This window comes from Sceloporus occidentalis, unplaced genomic scaffold (genome assembly GCF_023333645.1).
Source record: "Sceloporus occidentalis isolate IW3139 unplaced genomic scaffold, rSceOcc1.0.p SCAF_98, whole genome shotgun sequence".
Lineage (NCBI taxonomy): Eukaryota > Metazoa > Chordata > Lepidosauria > Squamata > Phrynosomatidae > Sceloporus > Sceloporus occidentalis.
In genome coordinates, this window is record NW_028317078.1 from 564110 (window position 1) to 585653 (window position 21544).

General features: G+C 52.6%; 2 protein-coding genes across 3 annotated transcripts; one reads left to right on the forward strand and one right to left on the reverse strand.

The window, feature by feature from the left end:
- The first annotated feature begins 3382 nt into the window (after nucleotides 1-3382).
- LOC149284174 (zinc finger protein 362-like) lies at nucleotides 3383-8940 on the forward strand. 2 transcript variants are annotated; one of them, XM_089497129.1, is made up of 8 exons: nucleotides 3383-3445; nucleotides 5572-5843; nucleotides 5890-5897; nucleotides 6728-7049; nucleotides 7649-7873; nucleotides 8079-8157; nucleotides 8387-8545; nucleotides 8824-8940. In XM_089497129.1, exons 1-8 carry the CDS (start codon nucleotides 3383-3385, stop codon nucleotides 8938-8940), a joined length of 1245 nt encoding a protein of 414 aa, XP_089353255.1. The 2 variants fall into 2 exon arrangements, with proteins under 2 accessions (XP_089353255.1, XP_089353256.1); XM_089497130.1 differs by lacking the exon at nucleotides 5890-5897 and having other exon boundaries at nucleotides 5572-5818.
- A 5569-nt stretch (nucleotides 8941-14509) lies between these two features.
- On the reverse strand, nucleotides 14510-17037 carry LOC149284175 (polyhomeotic-like protein 2). Its single transcript, XM_089497062.1, has 6 exons — nucleotides 16879-17037; nucleotides 15995-16085; nucleotides 15722-15836; nucleotides 15462-15603; nucleotides 15016-15298; nucleotides 14510-14664 (listed from the first exon to the last, which is right to left on the reverse strand). The coding sequence occupies exons 1-6, from the start codon at nucleotides 17035-17037 to the stop codon at nucleotides 14510-14512; spliced, it is 945 nt and encodes a 314-aa protein (XP_089353188.1).
- Nucleotides 17038-21544: the final 4507 nt, after the last annotated feature.

Genomic DNA, 21544 nt, shown 5'->3' on the forward strand with positions numbered 1-21544 from the left:
CCTGTAGTTTAATCTGGTTTCTATTCACAGATGGTGTTACTTCACTTTACTGTAGTTTAATCTGCTTTCTATTCATAGACGCTGTTACTTTGCTTCACTTTCCTGTAGTTTAATCTGCTTTCTATTCACAAACGGTTTTACTTCGCTTCACTTTCCTGTAGTTTAATCTGGTTTCTATTCACAGATGGTGTTACTTCACTTTCCTGTAGTTTAATCTGCTTTCTATTCACATAGTTGCTTCGCTTGCGGCTGATACATGTTACCGGGTGCCCATGTGAAACTCTATATCAGTAAAAGAAATCTAGCTGAAGGATTGTGTGTAGACCCCCAGCCCACGCTGCCAGGGTCTCCGTGGGGGTCCTTCTGTGGTTCTTCTCTAAGATGGACCTTCATGTTTCTCACTGAGAATTTACAGTCATCTCCTAATCGCCGTTCGTTAGTAGAATCGGCAGCATCCCTGACCGTCGGACCTTCTGATGCCGGCCAGTCCTTGTCGTGAAAGCAGATTTTGGTTGTGAGACCTTTTCTGATGTTTCCTTAGGAGAGGTTTAATTTTTCTCTAATGGATTTTTTGTGGGAGTTGTTACCATACTGCGCCGATAACCCCCCCCCCGAGAAATACTATACCTCGTAATTATTTTTATGGCGGCTCCGTGCAGTAATGTCTCTGACAGCCTTCTACCGCAAAGAGTTTAGTGAATGCAATCCCAATTGTGAGACTTTTGATCAATATTTCTGTAACTCTATTAAAATTTGTAAATCAGAAATATTAAGAATGAAATTTAAGCCCTGCGTCCCGTGTCCGCTTGTGGTCCTGCTATTGTTTTGTTTTTTACATTTCCTGTCTTCCTGGATCCCTGGAGAATCTATTTAACTAAGAGAAAATTCATAAATGTCTAAATCTGCCTATGGGCTAGAATGAACATGGGGTCTTCTATGGGCTAGAATGAACATGGGGTCTTCTATGGGTTAGAATGTGCATGCAGTGTATGGGTTAGAATGTGCATGCAGTGTATGGGTTAGAATGAGCATGCAGTGTATGGGTTAGAATGAGCATGCAGTGTATGGGTTAGAATGAGCATGCAGTGTATGGGTTAGAATATGCGTGTTGCAGTTTATGGGTAAGAATATGCGTGTTGCAGCTTATGAGTAGGAATATGCGTGTTGGCGCGTATGGCTAAGAGTGCGCGTGTTGGCGTGCATGGGTTAGAATGCATGTGTTGTCCGGCTAGAATGCGCATATTGCAGATGGGTTTGAATGAGCATGTTGACAATGGTTACAGTTGTTTCTGTCGAAACGCACAATGTCTGCGACCCCCATTTATTTGGCGAGGGGCTCGGAGGGCGTTTGTAGTCAGAGGGGGAGAGACCCCCAAGCTGTAAACTCGGTTGTGACGGACGGTGCCGTGTTATCGATCTGCCATTGAGAGATTTTGTTGTTATGGGGATGTTGTGTGGACAGTTTTGTGTTGCATGTTGAATGCTCATTTGTGATTGGCAGGTAGTGGATCATGTGACCCGCGTCTGCTTCCTTTCCGCAGAAACATACATTGTGGTTTAAATGGGGGGGGGGGAGTCATCTCTGTAACATACCGATCTGGGAATGAAAGGGTCATAAAAACGCCCCCTATGTAATATGACAGAACATCCGCGGCCCGTTCAGCAGGCTGCTAGCCGTGGGGTGGTTTCTGGTGGGGCAGAGACGAGGGTTATTCGGAGCCGTAATCCCCGGCTGCAGCTGTAATAACATTTCCCCGGGTCCTGCACAATATTTCTCTTAATAGCAGTCTGCCGCCCAGCAGAGAGGTTTGATAACGGGCGGTGTGGCCCCTGCGCTCACTCTCTTGGTTTTCTTACATGCTCACAATGTGGCTTTTTGTCCGGTTCTGAGGGTGGCGGAGATCACGGTAACGTGACGTCTAAGACAGACACGGTTTAGTCAAATATTCTGTTTTCTCCTGCAGTAATCTGTTCACACGCGTGTGGAGACATGAAGCCCAGAGAGCATCTCCCCGGGGGGCTGTCTCGTGAGGTCTCGCCACTCTCTCTCCCTGCTATGGCTGTGATTGGCTGGCCGTCCTGTTTTTTGTTGTGTTGGTTTAATATCTTGGTTCATTAATTTGTTCCTTTATCTTTTTTTTGTTCTTGTGAATTGGAATTTTCCCTGGTGGTTGACAGTGAGCCGGGGTCGGGCGCGAGGTCTGGGCGGAAGAGCCGGGGTCGGGCGCGAGGTCTGGGCGGAGGAGCCGGGGTCGTGGGCACCGGGGTCGGGTGCGAGGTCTGGGCGGAGGGGTCGGGTTCTGGGGGGAGGAGCCGGGGTCGGGCGTGAGGTCGGGGTCCGGGCGGAGGAGCCGGGGTCGTGGGTACCGGGGTCGTGGGCACCGGGGTCTGGGCGGAGGGGTCGGGTGCGAGGTCTGGGCGGAGGAGCCGGGGTCGTGGGCGCCGGATCTGGGCGCAGGAGCCGGGGTCGTGGGCGCCGGGCGGAGGAGCCGGGGTCGTGGGTACCGGGGTCTTGGGCACCGGGGTCTGGGCGGAGGGGTCGGGTGCGAGGTCTGGGCGGAGGGGTCGGGTTCTGGGGGGAGGAGCCGGGGTCGGGCGTGAGGTCGGGGTCCGGGCGGAGGAGCCGTGGTCCGGATAACTTGCCGTGCCCATGCCTGCCGGTGCACATTGTGGCCCGTTTTCTGTACAGCGCAGCGATCTTGTTTTTTTGTAATGTTCTGTTTGCTGAAAGGTTTGGTTCCTGTAAGGGTTAATAGTAGTGTCTGCCCCCTCTGTGTGTTTGAGGCCCGAGCTGCGCAGGAACTGACCCTGGGATGCAAATAAACAAGCCGGGATTTCACAGCATTCCACGGGAGGCTCCGGGTTAACACATTCACTGCTGGCTGCGGGGCGACAAAGGAACCTGCGAGACGCACCCCCATCAGGGGCAGATTGTTGCAGGGAATGTATCTGAATCCGGGGTATTTGTGTTCAGCCTCTGATCCCGGAGAAGCCCCCTCGGGGCAGGTAGCAGAGATCCCGGCTCCCTTTTCCCCCCGTCTTTCTCAATGTAACATTCCAGCTTTGGAGATTGTAGGACAGGTGAGGTATGTGGGGTAACTTGTGGGGTAGGAATGGGGGGCATCGGCTTTCCGGCTGGCTGCTGTGGATTGGAGTTGTGTATTTTCCGCAGTGCACAGAACATGCGTGACCCGGGGTGGTGTAAGTGATATTTGTGAGGTTAGTGGCCCAAAGGGCTTTCTTGTGAGTAACTAACCATTGTACACAGCCGTGGCATATGTTGGCGCTTTATAAATAGCGATTACTAATAATGGTGCCCCGATTGTTGTGATCAGCATGTGAGCCTCTAATCCACTTGGTAACTCTCTCTCATTCTTGCAGGATGGCCGAACCGCGCTTTAACAATCCGTATTTTTGGCCTCCACCTCCCACCATGCCCAGCCAGGTAAGGCTAGAATCCTCTGTGTCAATTGACCCCCTGCAATCCACCGTGACTTCCTGCGCTGCCACCAGAGACCCCCGTAGACCCCAGGCGATGAATTCTGGGCAAACGCAGCGAGGGGCCACTATGTGCACTTCTAAAACATGATGTAAGTTGGGTTAGCGGGAGCGGCAGCGCCAGGGACACGGCGGCGGCTCCGGGAACTATTATTTAACGCTCCTTAAACCGATACGTGGGCAGAGCGCCCAGACGCCAACGGCACGGAGCCCCGGTAGCCGCCACGTGATCAGGAAGATCACCAAACGCCGCTCCGTCTAGGACCTCCTGGGGGCAAAAAGGAAGTGCGGTTTGAGGCTGTGGCTCCTGGGGCCCCTGGCTACACGTCTCGGGCTGTCAACATTTCAACCTATCTCCTCTCAAAAGTGCCAGGGCCCCTCTGTGGCTTATGGCCGCCAAACATCCCGTGGAAAACCCAGCACCCTAAAACGTGCCGATATCCATGTGTACACTGTAGGCCACGGCTTTATTAGATCTTATTTATAAAGCTCCAACATTACGTGTAGTGCTGTGTGTTTGTTGACGTGTCCGCTGTGTGGATGGCGTGTCTCCTAGATGTGTGGCCGAGGTATGTTGCTAGTTTGTGCTGAAGCGGCTGCACTAATCGCACACCATTAATGTTATCAAACTCACGTTGAGAGGTGTCGTCCGTTTGGTCACGTGATGTTGAGCCGTGGTTAGCATGTTGGTTACATATATTGCCTGCAGTAACCCTGCTTTTATCATCTGCATGCCCCGTTTAGTGGCCCCTGGGACCCGCTGGCTTTCAGAAACCCGTCGGAGCGCCTGTCTGACTCTGTATCCACGGGGTATTTTAGTCTCCAGTGTTTTAATTGGCCACGTGAAGGGCGCGTGTTGTGTGGCTGTGCGTGTCGAGGCGCGTGGTCTGCTAACGAAAGAGATTGGTTATTAACATGAATGCATGTTTGGGGTGCATGCTGCCAGTTAGTGCTGCAGAGAGATTTATTTGGGCTCCTCCTACAGCGGCCAGGAACCTGCGCAGCTCTCATTCAGCGCACATGAAGTTGTATTTCAATTATTTTTAATAAGACACGTTTCCGTCTCGAGCGCTAGAGCATATTCTTTCCCATGATGCCCCTGGGCCCCTGCTCCTGATTGGCTCCTCGCTGTAAACAGAGAAGCCTTGAGGGTGATTTTTGTTAAATGAGGGATTTCGTTTGAGCTCCATGCCCCGGCCTTTCTGGATTTTGTGCTCTGGGGGTAAATGTCTCGTTCAGTGACACATAATAGGATATTTTGGCACATTATTCATCAGTTCTGGCAGCGAAGGGTTAAATATAACTGGTTCTGGAAACCGCAGCTGTGATTGGCCCTGACAGTGTTATTTAACCCCGTCCGACATGACACCTAGAGCCGCATAAACCGTATCATATGCGTCTTTTGGTGATTGGCCAGACCGCAAACCTTTCTGTCCCGTGCTTTTTGATGACATCACTGACTTTTGTTTCAGGGAATAGATCAGCTGCTGACCACCAGAATTCTGTCAGTGAGCTTTCGGTGTGTCTCCCGCTGCCTGCTCTGCCTCGCATGGCTTGTTGGTGTGTGTTCCTAGCAGTCTCTTTCATGCTGTCTCTGTGTGTCTCTTGAACCGTGTCTCTGGTGCCCCCTCTTTATGGGAAATCTGCTGTGATGTCATCAAAATGCGCGTACACAGAGTGTAGGGCCCACCAAGCTCTGGAACACAAAACACAACGGAATGTGGGATGAAATATGATGATGTAATAAGGAGGACGCCAAGACGTTCCCATAAATATATAGAAAGGGCAAACGGGAAGCCGATCGGGCGCAGCGTTGGAGATGCCATTTTCCTGGGGTTTTGCCGTTTTTGGGGCCTTTGCCTTTTCTAGATATTTAGGAGTCCATTGCCGGCAGCGCAGATCCGCCATCATTGCCGCAAAGCTCCCGTTTATAGATTTAAAGGCCGTGGCAGATAGTCAGGCCCTGAGTGACTGGCGCCCTCTGCGATGAAATGTATCTGGGAATTGAGAGTTGCCCCGGCGTCCCCCGCGCTTCTCACCCGCTTCTCACCCGCTCTCCTCCTCTCTGCGCAGTTGGATAACCTGGTTCTGATAAACAAGATCAAGGAGCAGCTGATGGCCGAGAAGATTCGACCTCCTCACTTGCCTCCGACATCTGTTCCTTCCCAGCAGCCTTTGCTTATCCCCCCGTCGCCTGCAGAAACCAGTCAGTCTGTCATGTCCCTGCAAAAACTCCAACAGGTCCCGGGTCTGCACCCACAAGCCGTCCCGCAGCCCGACGTGGCACTCCATGCGCGGCCAGCCACCAGCACCGTCACTGGTAATTTACACTCTGGACACGGAAGGTGGGGGAGCAGAAGTACATATGTAGGTGGGTAAATGGAGCGGGAGGTTGTTGGGTAGAAGTTGTTGCTGGAGAGAGAGTGCTGAGACCATTTCGGGGAATGCAAGAACCGAACTCATGGTGCTGATTGGTGCGGATGAGATGGATGGAGCTGGGTTCCTAGCCATTCAGGGCTGTGAAACGCGCGGGGTAAGTGGCTGAGGCTTTGGCGGTGCAAATTGCTAGCTAGAGGATATTAAATTGACCACCAGACCCCTAATCCGAGTCCAAGGCACAGATGATTAAAAACCCCTGGGAGACGTGTCAGGATGCTGGGATGTGAGATGCGTTGGGGGCTGTGTACATAGTATGTGAAGTGTGTCGGTGACCATACAATGTTAGGGGTTATGAAATATGATACAGGATTCGAGGGACATGAAGTCAGGGTCCCTGGGAGACGCGGAGTGTCTGGGTACCAGTGATACGAAATGTGTAAGCAGGTCAGGAGATACTTAATGACGGGAAACGCCCTGGGGATGGGGATCGCTGTGAAATGTGACAGGCTCTCGGAGGTGTGAAATGCGTTGGGTTCCCAGTGTTGTAAAACACATTAGGGTCCCATATAGAAAATGCAATGGGTTGGTGGGATATCAACAAAATGCGTTAGGGTGTTGGTGTCGCATGGGGTCCTATGAATGTGAAATGTAGCAGGGGGGCAAACTGCGTCGGGCTCCTGGTTCATGTGAAATGTGTCAGGACTAAATGTTGTGACGTGTGTCAGGGCCACGAAAGCTGTTGTACTTGGTATGATTTTGGTCCTGTGATGGCTGCAGTTTGGCTCTTGGCTGATGGTTCTCATTCCCTGTATTTTCTCCCCTTTGTTTTCTTGGCCATCTTACTGCGCAGGGCTGGGTCTGACCTCCTCCCGCACGACTGTTAGCACCTCGGAGTCCAGCACCGGTACCACTAGCGGTACCCCCTCAACGCCAACCTCCAACAGCCAGACCCGACTTATTGCCACCTCACCCACCCTCATCTCAGGGATCACGAGCTCCCCCACGTTGGATTCCATTAAAACCATCCAGGGGCACAGTCTGCTAGGACCCACAAAGCCAGAAAGGGGGCGCAAGAAGATTAAAGCTGAGAACCCCCCAGGACCACCAGTCCTTGTTGTCCCGTACCCTATCCTGGCCTCGGGAGATATTGGCAAAGAGGGAAAAACCTACAGGTTTGTAACATCCAAGCATGGCCCCTGGCTACGGGAATGTCCGCTCACTGCACGTTTCTCTTTGTAACTGCGTCTTTTCAATACCAAAGGTGTGGACAACTATGATGGGCTGGGGGGGTCTTCCTGGTGCTGTCTCGATGGGATGGGGGGGTGTTCCTGGTGCGGTCTCGATGGGCTGGGGGGGGGTGTTCCCGGTGCTGTCTCGATGGGATGGGGGGGGTGTTCCCGGTGCTGTCTCGATGGGCTGGGGGGGGGTGTTCCCGGTGCTGTCTCGATGGGCTGGGGGGGTGTTCCCGGTGCTGTCTCGATGGGCTGGGGGGGGTGTTCCCGGTGCTGTCTCGATGGGCTGGGGGGGGGTGTTCCCGGTGCTGTCTCGATGGGCTGGCGGGGGGGTGTTCCCGGTGCTGTCTCGATGGGCTGGGGGGGTGTGTTCCCGGTGCTGTCTCGATGGGCTGGGGGGGTGTTCCCGGTGCTGTCTCGATGGGCTGGGGGGGTGTTCCCGGTGCTGTCTCGATGGGCTGGGGGCTGTTCTAGGCTCCTTTTGTTTTTCAACCTGCTAAATGGGCTGATGAATCTTTGAACCCCCTTTTCGTGTTTAGGTGCAAAGTTTGCCCTTTGACGTTCTTCACCAAGTCAGAGATGCAGATCCATTCGAAGTCCCACACGGAGGCCAAACCCCACAAGTGCCCACATTGCTCCAAATCCTTTGCCAACGCTTCCTACCTTGCTCAGCACCTGCGCATTCACCTCGGCGTTAAGCCCTATCACTGCTCGTACTGTGAGAAGTCCTTCCGCCAGCTTTCACACCTCCAGCAGCACACCAGGTGAGCGGGTCCCTGACCCCTCAGAGCCCCGATGCTGGGGCAAAATGCCAAACATGTACTGCCCTTGGGGGAACACGCTGTCTGTGACTCTTAAATGCCCACTCCAGGGTTTACAGAAAACACCAATGGCTGCCACCCAACGCTCACAGTCCTACCGGTGCCCGGCGCCCCATTTCCATTTCTTACTGTCTTTCTTCTTTTAAAGAATTCATACCGGTGACCGACCCTACAAGTGTCCGCAGCCCGGCTGTGAAAAGGCCTTCACGCAGCTCTCCAACCTGCAGGTGGGTGGATTCGGTCACAGACAGGGTCTCACGGCCGTGGTATGGGGTACATGTCCCCCTCCCGGGGTATCAGGTGATTTTTTTGAGGCGCGTGGTAAATGCACGTTTAGTTACAGGTCACTTTCTGTTTTCTCTGTTTCGTGCCCCGGTTACGGGTCCCGCAGAGATGTCACGGGAAGTGTTTCTGTACGCTCACTCGTGACTTTATTCTGTGTTTCACTCCTCGCAGTCTCACCAGCGACAACACAACAAAGATAAACCGTACAAGTGTCCCAACTGCTACCGGGCGTACTCAGACTCCGCGTCCCTTCAGATCCACCTCTCTGCGCACGCCGTTAAACACGCCAAGGCTTACTGTTGCAGTATGTGTGGCCGAGCGTACACCTCGGTGAGTGTCATGTGTCCTGCTCCGTGTGTCTATCCTGTCCGGCTGTGTATTGTGCGTGGTACGATGGAGCGTGTTGTATGCTGTAATGTAATGCTGTCTGGCACGTACGCTGCGTCTACTCCCACCGCCTCGCACTCACTCCGTGTGGAGGAATGACAGCGGCTGGTCCAGTCGGTTAGACGGTCATATGTGGTCTAGTGTAACGTGAGAACTTCCTGTGTGTACAGGAAGTGACTGTCCTCTTCGTGAAGTTCATATTCCTCTCTCTCGCCCTCCAGGAGACGTATTTAATGAAGCACATGTCTAAACATACAGTAGTGGAGCATCTGGTCAACCATCATTCTCCCCAGAGGACCGAGTCTCCCGGCATTCCTGTCCGGATCTCCCTCATCTAAAGAAAGACCAGGGCTGCTGGACACTGGGGTTCCTCTCTGCCCCTCACACCCCATTCCCAGGACCCGGGCGGATCTTCTGGAGTGGGGTAGCCTGAGCTCCAGCTCCCAATTTGGGATCCAGTTACTCAGATGGAAGGGATGACATGGAGTCTGCCACTCGCTTTCTTTCATCGGATCTACTGGTTGCCCTCTTGGCTCTGGGCTCGTCTGGATGCTTTGCCAAGCTCTGTTGGACACAATTTGGTGCAGAGGGTGCTCCTTGGCGGCCCGGTAACAATTACAATTTGATTCTGGATGGCCAAATTTTCCAGATGGGTTGCTAGTAAATGATTTTACCTCCGGATCTCCACGTGCTCCCCCTGTGCAGTTGCCTTTGGGATTACAGGCCGCTTCCTCGGTGAGACCTACTGAGTGAAAGCAGCGTGAACCTGGACGTGATGTCTTGTTTGCCCAACACATTTTGGTGACATGCAAAGTCCCCAGCCTAGCACTTTGAACCTCTCACATTTTATATCTGTTTATGTTACCCAAACTTTTTTTATCCTCCATTTTTTTACATACAAGAAAACAATAAAAATGTCCTATTTATTGGCCAAGAATTTGGTGCTGCTAATTGGGGGAAACTAAAGAAAATGGAGACTTGTAAGATGTGAGGGGCAATGAACTTGCGCTCCCAACAGCTGGAGTCCCCGGGCTGAAAACCTGGTCCTTGCCGAACTTTCCAAGAAATCGGAGTGTCCCAAGAAGTCAAAGTGTATAACGCCCCGCTGACCCGGCGGCGGAGCATATAACCTCCAGTGATCCGGCAGCGGAGCATATATCCTCCAGTGACCCCGAGGCGGAGTGTATGACCTCCAGTGACCCCGTGGCGGAGTGTATGACCTCCAGTGACCCCGTGGCGGAGTGTATGACCTCCAGTGACCCCGTGGCGGAGTGTATGACCTCCAGTGACCCCGTGGCGGAGTGTATGACCTCCAGTGACCCCGTGGCGGAGTGTATGACCTCCAGTGACCCCGTGGCGGAGTGTATGACCTCCAGTGACCCCGTGGCGGAGTGTATGACCTCCAGTGACCCCGTGGCGGAGCGTATGACCTCCAGTGACCCGGCGGCGGAGCGTATAACCTCCAGTGACCCGGCGGCTGAGCGTATAACCTCCAGTGACCCGGCGGCAAAGTGTATAACCTCCAGAGACCCGGCAGCGAAGTGTATAACCTCCAGTGACCCCGTGGCGGAGCGTATTACCTCCGTTGACCCCGTGGCGGAGCGTATAACCTCCAGTGACCCGGCGGCTGAGTGTATAACCTCCAGTGATCCAGCGGCGGAGCATATGACTTCCAGTGACCCCGTGGTGGAGTGTATGACCTCCATTGACCCCGTGGTGGAGTGTATGACCTCCAGTGACCTGCTCTTATGACCTATGAGGCTGTTTACCCCCTCATTGCCTGGGAAGAGGTTGTGTATCTGCAGGAGGCTTGTTCTGTTCCCACTGGCGGCAATGACTGTCGGGGATCTGACCAAATAACGGAGCGGCCTTTGCTGGCGCCGGCGGCCTGTCCAGGGAGCTCTCCGTTTTTATTTTTGTAATGCAGGTATTAGATTACATTCTTTGCTAATGCAATAAGGCACTTATGTTGGTGGCAGACGTTTCAGAGACTATTGTATATAGAGATACTATAGAATTAAGTGGAAATCTAGCCAGCGCAGTAACTGAGTAATGCACACTTCGTCCCAAGTTGTTTAGGGCTCAATTGAAATTTACTGCCCCAGAAACAAAAAACCCTGTCCTGCCTTAAAGCACAGGTCCTACGAGCCAGACCTTAATAGGCCCCGATACAGAGGCTTTCAGGATCTCCGGGCCAGTCCTCGTGATCCTGAAATCCTGCCCTTTTTGTGGGAATCCTCAGCCGTGCCGTTAGGTCCTGTGCCTTAGCAGGTTAAACCAGCTTTAAGTCCAAGTGTTGTCACTGTTATAAGGCTTCGGCTTTACGGGGATCTCCTGTTTTCCGTGACGTGCGTGGCAGCTGATAACCCATTCAGTGCATTTTCTATAAACCGCTCGCCCAGGCAGGTGTTTTTGTCTTTGGTGTTTAGTACATGTCCTGTATTATCACTTACAATGGGAAATAACCTCCTCAGGTCCTTAACCCTCTCATGTAAAAGAAACATTAATTCCATGGAATTCTATACGCCGCCGAGTCTTGTTTTTGATGGCCACGGAGCTCCTGAGATGCCCCGTTCTGACATTGGCTGTAACCGTGAATATATCACTTACAGCCCCGTTTTACCTGTTGAGCTTGTGGAAGACGGGCATTTATTGTCCTCGCATGAGGGTAACAGTTAGTTAAGGTCCATGATTTCAAGGTGTAGATGCCGCTTACGGACGGACGTTACCCTAATAAAGCTCCCATTTACAGTATTTACCCCACTTTCAGATAACAGTGAAGCTTCAGCTGCTGAACCCAGCAATGAACTTGGCGGGTGACTTTAGTGAAATATTAGCGGACTGAAAAACACCCAATGGGAGCGTAGCAGATCACGTTTCCTGATATATGGAGTTCTTATGGCCGGAGCCGCAGACCCCGTGTAATTACCGAAGGGCCGGAGCTTTCTCCCCCAGACTGAGGGTCCCGGTTTTAGCCTAACGTTATTTGAGGGCTGAGTGTTTGCACGGTAAGTGTCAGCTCTTGTGAGTTCCTGGGGCAGTTAGGCAGTTTGCACACAAAGCTCCTGGTATTCCTGGGAACGGCCGGGGCAGGACGGGCACGGAAATTTCTTTTAAAGGAACAGAGCTGGATAATTATTTTGTGTGAATGGAGGGAGAGAATTGAAGCAGAAGTGTAATTTGGCTCGTTATTTAATGTAAGCGCCCGTCGGCTCGTCACTCATTTTTATCAGAATAATTGATCTTTTAGCAGTTTTTAAAATGAACCTAATAGCGTCTCCACTCGTCCATCTCGCACACCTCACCCACCTCCTGCCACCAGGAGATCAGAAGAGGGGCGCCCACCGGCACCGCACCCCCCATGGGGTAACCCGATTAGCAGAGTTAATACTCTTTAGTTGTACTGCTGTGCAGAGGATTTGGGTGGTAAGTACGGAGCCCACGGGGCCTGCTACGTGTATAAAGCCGGGGGTGCTGACCTGTTATTTTTATACTCGTTTTAAGCCTTAATTGTATTATTTTAAGTCGTATCTTTAGTTCATTTCTGTTAGGCTGGATTTTTGGCTCCCCTCCCCCGCTTCTAATGTGTTGTGTAAAGGTTATGCCGTCAGCATGTTAATACCGTGTAAATACCCTATATACATATTAACACTGCTCCTTTTTTTCTATATGAAATACAAGCCACATGTATTTAGAACCTAGTTATCTCTCTCATTAAATGAAATTATAGGGGATTAAGAAATTGACAGGTCGCAGACGGAATATCAGTTTGAATTATGTATCAAAAAAAAAGAAGGGGAAACAGTTTAAAAGTTGCTATTTGTATCTGTTGTGAGAATAAACATGTACATGCAATGTTTGTAAATTGCTCTTTCCATCTGCGTGTTTTACTTCCTCCGGGGTCCTGGGGCCACGGCCCGGACGGCGCTGAGTTTGGTGCTCATGCTTCTGTTACTTGGATCCAGACGCGTTGAACATCTGAAGAGGCCAAACGCTACGAGCAGGTAATGTAACCGGGATTTTATTGTGTAAACAGAGCGATAACCTGAACGTGACACGTGTGACAGGTAAGGACATACCAGCTAGTGCTTCGGCCCCTGCACCCGCCGGCTGCTGGGGTGACGGCTCGCGTCCTGAGCCCGGAGCCCAAACGCCTAGGCCGAGCCCAAACACCTATTCCCGAGCTCACATCCCGAGCCCAAACGCCTATCCCAAGCTCGCAGTCCAAACGCCTATGCCCAAACACCTACCCCGAGCCCGCGTCCCAAGCTCCCATCCCGAGCCCAAACACCTATCCCAAGCTCCCATCCCGAGCCCAAACGCCTATCCCAAGCTCTCAGTCCAAACGCCTATGCCCAAACACCTACCCCGAGCTCCCATCCCGAGCCCAAACGCCTATCCCAAGCTCTCAGCCCAAACGCCTATCCCAAGCTCTCAGCCCAAACGCCTATCCCAAGCTCGCAGCCCAAACGCCTATCCCAAGCTCGCAGCCCAAACGCCTATCCCAAGCTCGCAGCCCAAACGCCTATCCCAAGCTCGCAGCCCAAACGCCTATCCCAAGCTCGCAGCCCAAACGCCTATGCCCACCCTGCTGATGATTTCAGGTGCATTGTGGGGTTGAAGGCTCTTGGTTTGGATACATGGGCCATGAGTGATGGAAATCAGAAAAATACCCGTAAAACGGTTTACTGCTGAAAGATATTTTGTAATGATCGTATCTCCCATGATGCACCTGTGCCCTTCCCACCACAGCTTTGTCTTGTTTTAAGACAGGGGCAGAAGAGTTCCCAAAATGCCTCAAACACTCAGCCTTTCATAGAACCTAAAACAAACTCTTATTACAAAAAAATCTTATTTTTCTAATCCTTAGCAGGTAAATTTAATACTGGCATTTAATGGGCGCCGGCAGAGCGAACAATGAATGAAATAAATAACCGGCGATAATGTGTGCAATCAGCAACTTAATAGTGAATACAACGGGATGGGGAGGAATAATTGTGCAGATCCGGAGAACGGGGAGTCAAGGCGGCCGCTCAGATGCACGCACGGTGGTTTCTAATACAGATCTATTGCTTGTATTGACCCGGAAACACCGTTACGCGGGTTTATTTAGTGAACAGGACAGGACAATGAAATCTAGGGACAGACGTGGTATTTATAATCACGGTGCTTCCCATCACGATGCTGGTTCTGCAGAATCGTCCCCACCGGGCACGGTCACCAAGTGCAACTACAGAACATGAACTCTATCAGCATTAAAGAGCATTACGGGAGCCGACCGGGACACAGAGAGGGTTAATGCCATTACGTGTTCCACCCGAGTGCATGAGTCTGCTGCCGACGCTCCCCCCATAAAAATTCTGTTACCTGCCCCAGCAGCTAAATTAGCCCCTAAGAAGTGTTTTCGTCCAGTAATTCAGAAAATCCTACAAGGATATTAAACAGAGGAAACCACTGAGCCTCCATCCATCAAGATGGCCTCCATTCCCCTGCGATGTGATCATTCAGGGACCCGGTTGGTCTTTTATAAACCGCAGTGTGGGGTGGATTCTATAATCTCTATCTGCCTGATGGCAGCGGACGGAGACTTCCACAAATCAAAAGGCAGAAACGGTTTGGGCAAAGGTACTTCAATAAACGACTCGATAAAAGACCTTGGCCTCAAGAAACATAAGACGAGGGTTAAAGGTCCGCATCCTCCTGCAGATAATCCACCCCACGGTCACACGGAGTCTCTGAAAAACATTTGAAGGCCGATCACCGGACGGAGGCGACATCATCAAGCCTCAAAAAAGGTGATAATATAAGAATAAAAATAAAAAGGAATCTGTAAACTAGATCAGAATACACACACTTTCCAAAAGTGATTCTTATCGTCAGCGTCTCGCTGGAAGGTCCAGTGTCTCGCTACGAGTCTTTGAGAGTGCTGATCCTGGCGTAGATCTTTAGAGCTGGACCCAGCTTAATGTTCATGGCGCTCATCAGATGGTCCTCACGGAGGAGCAGGAGAGCTTGGCCATCAATCTCATGCACCCGGAACTCTTCAGATATCTCCTGGCAGCCTGTGGGGTCCGAGGCAAGAGGGTTAGTAGGGTGAAGACAACCAAAACCTTTATTTCTGTCCTGAAATCTTACAGGATCTACTCCGTGGCCAACAACATCCACCAGATCCAGCCAAGAACATTAAAGATGTTACGTAACGCGCACCGAGGTCCCAAGTTGAGCTGTTTTAGGCGGAGGAGATCCTGCCCAAAGAACAGATACAGGTTTCGTTCTAAGCGCCAGGGCTGGCAGCCTTTTTCAGCAATGACCTGAACTGAATAACCTATTGCTAACCTTAGATAACTAAATGTGGAAGGTTATCGGCCCCAAGGATCCAGTCTGAGGGGTAAAACACAAGATGCGTGACCCACCTGGCAAAGAGCGAATGAACTCACAAACATCTTCCACCTTCCACTTGGTGGGGTCGCTGGGAAGGAAGTTTTGGTTTAGAGACAGCAGCTCCTCGCTGGGTAATCTGGGCAGCTCCAAATCCGGCCCTCGCTCACGCTGCTGGGACAGGGAGGAACTGGCCGAGACGGGGGACAGAGGCTCCTCGTAGCTGGAGTTATCCGAGTCCTCTTGGCTGTTTCTGTGTTTTAGGCTGGAGGAACCAGGTAAAGGCACTGAGCTCAGGGGAGTGATGGATCCGGACAACTGCAGAGGAGAAGACATCGCTGCAATATTACGACTCAACGGACCCCGTCCCCGTTAAGCGGACCGCGGCTTTTATACCACATAACGGGTTTACGTTCCATCTCGAAAGAACTAAAAGCAGAAAATTCCCACCAGCTGCTGGACACAGAATCAGAGTTCTTACCTGCTTTTTTGGGTCCATGTTCTGATTATTGGAGCCTACTTTCCGTGACATCCTGCGTCCATGCTTTGGCCCCCCAGTTTTCTGCAGTTTGCTGCGGTCGGGGTGGAAGAGGCCGACCCGTTTGGTGCAGCCCACGTTGTACCTGCACGAGCCCAGAGCAAGAACATTCTCAGACACATTGTTCTTCTTCAAATGACCGTGTTAAATGGGAAATCATACGTTTAAACGATGAGCACGTGTGTCCCTCCCCTGCCACTTACCTTTTCGCACACGCCATGGAGCAGAACCTCTTAGAACGCTTAAACTTGTACTCAAAGTCTACTCGACCACAGAGCTCACACTTCAGCTTGGGAGGTTCCCCATCTTCTTTGTGTTCTGAAAAAGGAGTTAAAGTCAGGGAGTCTTTAACCAAAACGCAGAGAGGTAAATACATGAAACCCAGGAACTGCCACGCGAGGGGGGGGGGGGGCGCGCTAGCAAGAAGAGCAGCCAGCCGCGGGCAGATACCCCTCCCCCGTCACTCAGATCCGTACCCGGCACAAAGTTCTCCTCCATCTCGGAGTCGGTGGTCGTCGTGTCCTGCTGGGGAAGCTTTTCAGGCAGAAGCAGCGAGGATCGTCCCACCTGCCGGATAGAGAAGAGACAGCATGGAGCTCCTGGAAGGCAACCTACAGCCTGGCTCTAGAAGTACACGGTCAACATAGGCTTCAGCGTGACTATTTCTTGCGCATGGGATGGCTGGGATTAATGAGCGTTGTAGAAACGCCACAATACAAACAGCTTAATGCAGTAAGTCTCTTGAACCCCACCTAATCGCTCCGAAGTAGCAAAGACTGCCAGCGGTTTGGAGCAGCGCTGCGAGTCTCCGCGGCCCAGGAGTCTCCGCTCATGTAGACGCTCCAGCTCGTGCATGCGCATGTCACTTCACGCCATCAGAGGCCGGTGCAATGCAAAACCCCAGATGGCTCTGAGCAAAGCAGTTGCTGCGCGGGGTGACCTCCGCACTGGCGGCTTACAGTCTATCATTACAGGGAGGCTGAGCAAACGCTCATAAGAGACACTCACCTCTAGGACGGCTCTGCTCCTGAGTGACTGCAAAGGTAAAAGCGACATGAATGACACAGAAACATACCAAAAACACACAAGACAACGTGAACAGATCAGGGTCTCCTAAACCCCCGCCCGCAGGACACACATCTGTGGCCCCCTAAATCACTAAGAAGGGCCCTTTCAGGAGGCAGTTCTATCATCTGGAGCGTTTCCCACGATATTCAGGCAGTCCGTCAGCAAATGATTCCCATAACGCATCGGACAGAGGGCTGTGGAGAACCCGTTCTGAATATCGGGGCACCCCTTGCTTTGGTTAGTACCCCATGTAAATCCCCTGAGATGGGGTATAAAGTCGAGCTGGTCATACCGGGAAGGGCTGAGCTCCCTCCTGGATCACGAAGCCTTCAATGACGTGGGTGAGGATTTGGGGTTTGACCACGGCCTGCGGCAGTTTGTTCTCACCGTTCTGAGGAGTGGTGCCAGTGGCCGCGGCCGGTACGGGAGAGGAGCCGGTCCCCGAGGTCATGTCCGAGTTAGGATGACTGCGTGGGTCTGGATGAGCCGTCCGACCGGAGTCTGGAGAACGAGACACAGGTTATCAGGACGCGGCACGAGTGTCGCCTCTCAATCATTTAACCAGAGCGGCCAAGGTATATATATATATATATATATAATATATGAGGGGCAGGTGCAGCATAAGGCCGGGGTATCTACAGTATCTGGTAAAACAGATGGATCTATGTTTCTACCGCTCTGTTACCCATTAACTCTGTGTGGTACAAGCTGGACTGAGTTTTGGGAGCTCTGGACGCCGTAAGGATTCGGTTCGTGATATGTCAGGGCTCCAGCATCTCCATCCAAATGAAACAAAAGAACAAGCGGCAGCTCCGTGGCACCCAATGTGTTAAACGCTGGTTTCTTTTGTCTTGGTAAATAACCCGTTAGTGGCTCGGCACTAATATCCCGTTCCGGGCTTCCCTTGCGTTTTGAGCCATACATTTGCTCTAAGCCTGCAGGGGCTGTTAGCGGAGAGAAGCGGGCAGCAGCCTCCACACACAAATACCCAGGATCTGCCCCCGGCTGGCAGAATAACCCTGGCAGGAAGAGCGGGACGGCGCGTAGGGTTTCCCAAAATAGGGGATGAAGCAGATCATCTGCACCCGGAATGCTTTACACGGACAGGGCGCAGGGCTTTGAGGTCTCCTGCCCTTTGGAGTACTCAGCGGGCAAGCGGAGCGACCAATAGTCCGGGACGCTAAAAACTCCCAAAATCTAATTGGAAACTTGCAGCCGTCCTGATTTCTCGGCGGAGTGCCGGCTGAGGCTTCATGGTGACACGGTCTGATTATTCCGTTCTCACTCTGCTCCCGTCTGCAAGCGAGTTCCCCACCGCCTCGGCTGTACGGCAGATCCTCACTCCATTCACTCACAATAAAATGAGCAGGAAGCGTAATTAACAGATGCAGAACGATCTTGGCTGTTAACAGCTGAACCACGCGGAGTTTGAATTTTATTCCCACCGTTGGGCGACTCGTGCAGAAAAATACACCCGAACCCCACTACAGAGGGGCATCAACAGATCCGGGGGCAACTACCCCAACAATCATAGCCGACTAAATGAACAGGACATCAAACTGTTAACTCTGCACACAAACCATGTCTCTCTCACCGAAGGAGTAGTGGAAACTGGAGTTGGCGTTTGGGAAAGGGTCTCATTAAAGAACAGCCAAGATTCTCCCCTTTTTTGATCCAGTCTAAGGCAGAAGCACCCCGAACCTCTCGTTAGCCCCAACATGGGGTAAATCTTGTGCAAACCTCCCCCCAAACACAACAAAGAAAAAGTCACAAACCCGGAGAGACAGGACTCACCCTCCAGAGAGCAACTGGACAGAGGCAGCTTCCCAGGGGCCAGGCCTCTGCCGGAGGGGCCCGATAGGCGGTGTCCGCTGCCCCAGTGGCCGTGCCCCCTGGCGCTGCATGGACGGCTCACAAACGCTCCATGGCCCTTTGTTGTGATCTCCTGTGCCAGCCTCACACCCCGGGGAGGGCAGGCCTCAGCCGGCACATTGTCCACATACAACCCCCCTCACTCGCAGACAATGAATGAGCAGCTCAGCCTTTGTACTCCTCCTGAGCGAGGGCTGCCCTTCCCCGACTCCCTCCTCCAATCCTCGAGCCCCAGGCAGGAGGGGGAATCAGCAAAGAAAGCAGAAGGAGGAGGCTGCAGGCAGCTGCTACAGCACCTCGCCAGCTGCCCCTGTGTGTGCAGGGAGGTGCGCAGGGGCCCCGCTGCTGGGAGGCATGCTCATGCAGGGGCCCCACTGCTGGGTGGTGTGTGGCCGCATGTAAACCCACAGCAAACTCGCTCTGGACCCCTAATGATCTTCTCTCCCTCCTGCATGGGGAGACTGATGACCCCACACACTCAGACTCCCCGCTGGGATCATTTTACTGGTTGTCTCGGGGGTCAGTGGTCTCTGGCATGCGTGTTGGGTACTCCCTGCCACCACGAACCTCCACAGATGCCACCTTCATACCGGACAATCAATATATTTTGTGTGGAGCTTTGTGCCAATTGCCACCCGAAGGGTGTGTCCCCCCCCCCCCCCATTTGGGGAATCAGCGCAAAACATAAAAAACATGAGAAGAAAGAGTGGCTGTTGGGGCATTAGGACACGTACATATGTCCAATAAAAGCCCCTAAAAGCAGCCAATCAAGATAAGTCAGGTGCATGCTGGGAAATTGTCTGTTCTAAACCTAAAAGCTGCCAGCATGTGGGTCTGAGCTGCCCAGAGAGGGGCTATGTACAGAATTCTGTAGGCCTGTGAGGGCCAATCTAGGCAAACCGTGAAACCTCAAGAAGCAGTTAGTCCACCTCGACTGTCTGAACCCCAGAAGCTTCTGGGATAGGAGATCGGGTGGAAAACCAAGAATTCTGTCATGGATAGTTACAAGATGTGAGCTCCGTGTCGCAGAAAACAGAGCAGCCCGTGCACACACCTAGGTCATGTAGAAAAAGGCAGGTGGAGTTACCATGTGGCAGGGGTCCGTTGTGCTCCGGGGTCCCTGTGATGGAGGCAACCTGTGGCGGTAGTGCACCTTGAGACAGCACCTGTGCAGAAGACATGTTTCTCTGCTGGACAGCGTTGTGTTTCCGGAAGGTTTCCTGCGGTGGGAGAAGAGCCACATTGTCAGGACACGATCACTTTCTACACACCGCACACGAATGAACGGCATATCCCTCCCAGACATTCACTCGCTTACTCACTCGGAAAACAGGACATTTAAATGGCCCGATTATAGGAAACATCCATGTGATTTGAGCCCTCCTGGGGCTGGGAGTGTTCGCTCCCCTCAACCTCCTCCATATGCCCTGGGTGCACTTACCGTAGCAGTGGGTGCCTGTATGTGGAGGACTACAGGGTTCTGTGAGAGAGTCCTGCTCGATGCTGTGGGCTCCTGCCCTTCATGGAACGGCCTCGCCAAGGGTTGAGGAGCAGATGTCTGAGCAGCCGAGCTGGACTTCTGGCCGACGGACTCCACACCGACTGATGCGGGTTCCTGCTGGGCCTGGGAGGTGACAGTCAGGGCAGTGAGGGACTGGGACGCCTGCGTCTGGAGAGGGGAACTGATTTGGGAAAGAGGGAGAAGCGGCCTGGGCTGGAACTGCTGCTGGATCACGAGCTGATGCTGGACTTGCTTCTGATGCTGCTGCACCAGCTGATGCGTGTAAGCTGTGGGGGCAAAAAAAAATCACCAGGTTTTACCCAACGGGTTTAGCTGCACCTCATCTGACACAGAAACAACCTCTTGTGACAGGCCGTGGGAGCTCCACTCAGGGTCACTAGGTTATAAAAGATGGGTGTTTACCTGGAGCAACAATGCTGTGCGTGGTGACTGGAACCATTGTCCTGCCGTTTGTTGTTCCTCGGCTCTGCATGCCCTGGTTCTCCACCTTCTTATAGCCGTCTGAAGAGTCATCGGTGCCCCCCCGTGCTGCTTGCAGGAGAACATGCGCTGCTGGTTTTGGGTTAGACGTGGTGCTTGTGGTCTGAAGGCTCAGACTGCCTGTGGCCGGCTTCATGGCAAGGCTAGGAAGGTGTGACTGGCCGAGCGGCGTCCCTTGCTTGCCACGTAAAGCCAGCTTCTGAACCTGAAACACAGGTGGCAACATCAGCACCATGACCTCGCAGTGCTGCTGTGTCATCACGAGGTGGCACAGAAACACGCGGTAAGATGGACTGAAAGGGACGCTATTCCTGCTCTAGAAAGTAGGGAAACAGCCCAGCTATCACTGCAATGCCACGGGATCAAAACGGGGCCAAAACACACAGAATTATAAAGCTGCAGATTCATTATGAGCCCTCAGGAGAGAGTCTGGACTGAGTGCCACTTACCTGAGCGCCACTCAGAGGGGGCTGGGTGGGGGCTCCAGCACTGACCTCGGACTGGACGCTTGTCACTGTGGCCGTGGGAGTAAAGATGAGCTGGGGAGAAAGGAACAGCGAAGTGATCATGAGACATGGATTCCAGCCGCCATCACCACAAAGCTGAACTGCAGGCAGGCGTCTGGGGACCCCCTGGGAAGCAGTCTGGGGACCCCCAGGCAAACCATTCACTGTATTCAGGCACCAGCCACCAACTGACATAAATCCCCCCCCCCGGTCCTACTCGCAGTATTGTTAACAATCAGCATGGAAATCACTTTTAATAACAGACACAGCAATTATTTCTGCGACCCCCGCAGGGTTAGGGTTGTTTCCCCTAACCCTAAGAGTTGTTTCCACTGCTCTGTTCGCTTACCATCTGTGCGCGCAGGTACATCTGAGCCTGGCTAGCCGTGAGAGCGGGCGTCGTGGCATTTCCCAGCAGCACCGCCTGTTGTGTGATGCCCGACGAGGCTGTGGAGCTTACAGTCTGTGCGCGGCCGATGATTTGGGGGGACGTCGTTAGGTTAATCTGCTGGATGATAGAAAATGGGTCGCGGCAAGAAAGGACAAGTTCCACGTCCAAGACTCGGTGGCAGCTTCTA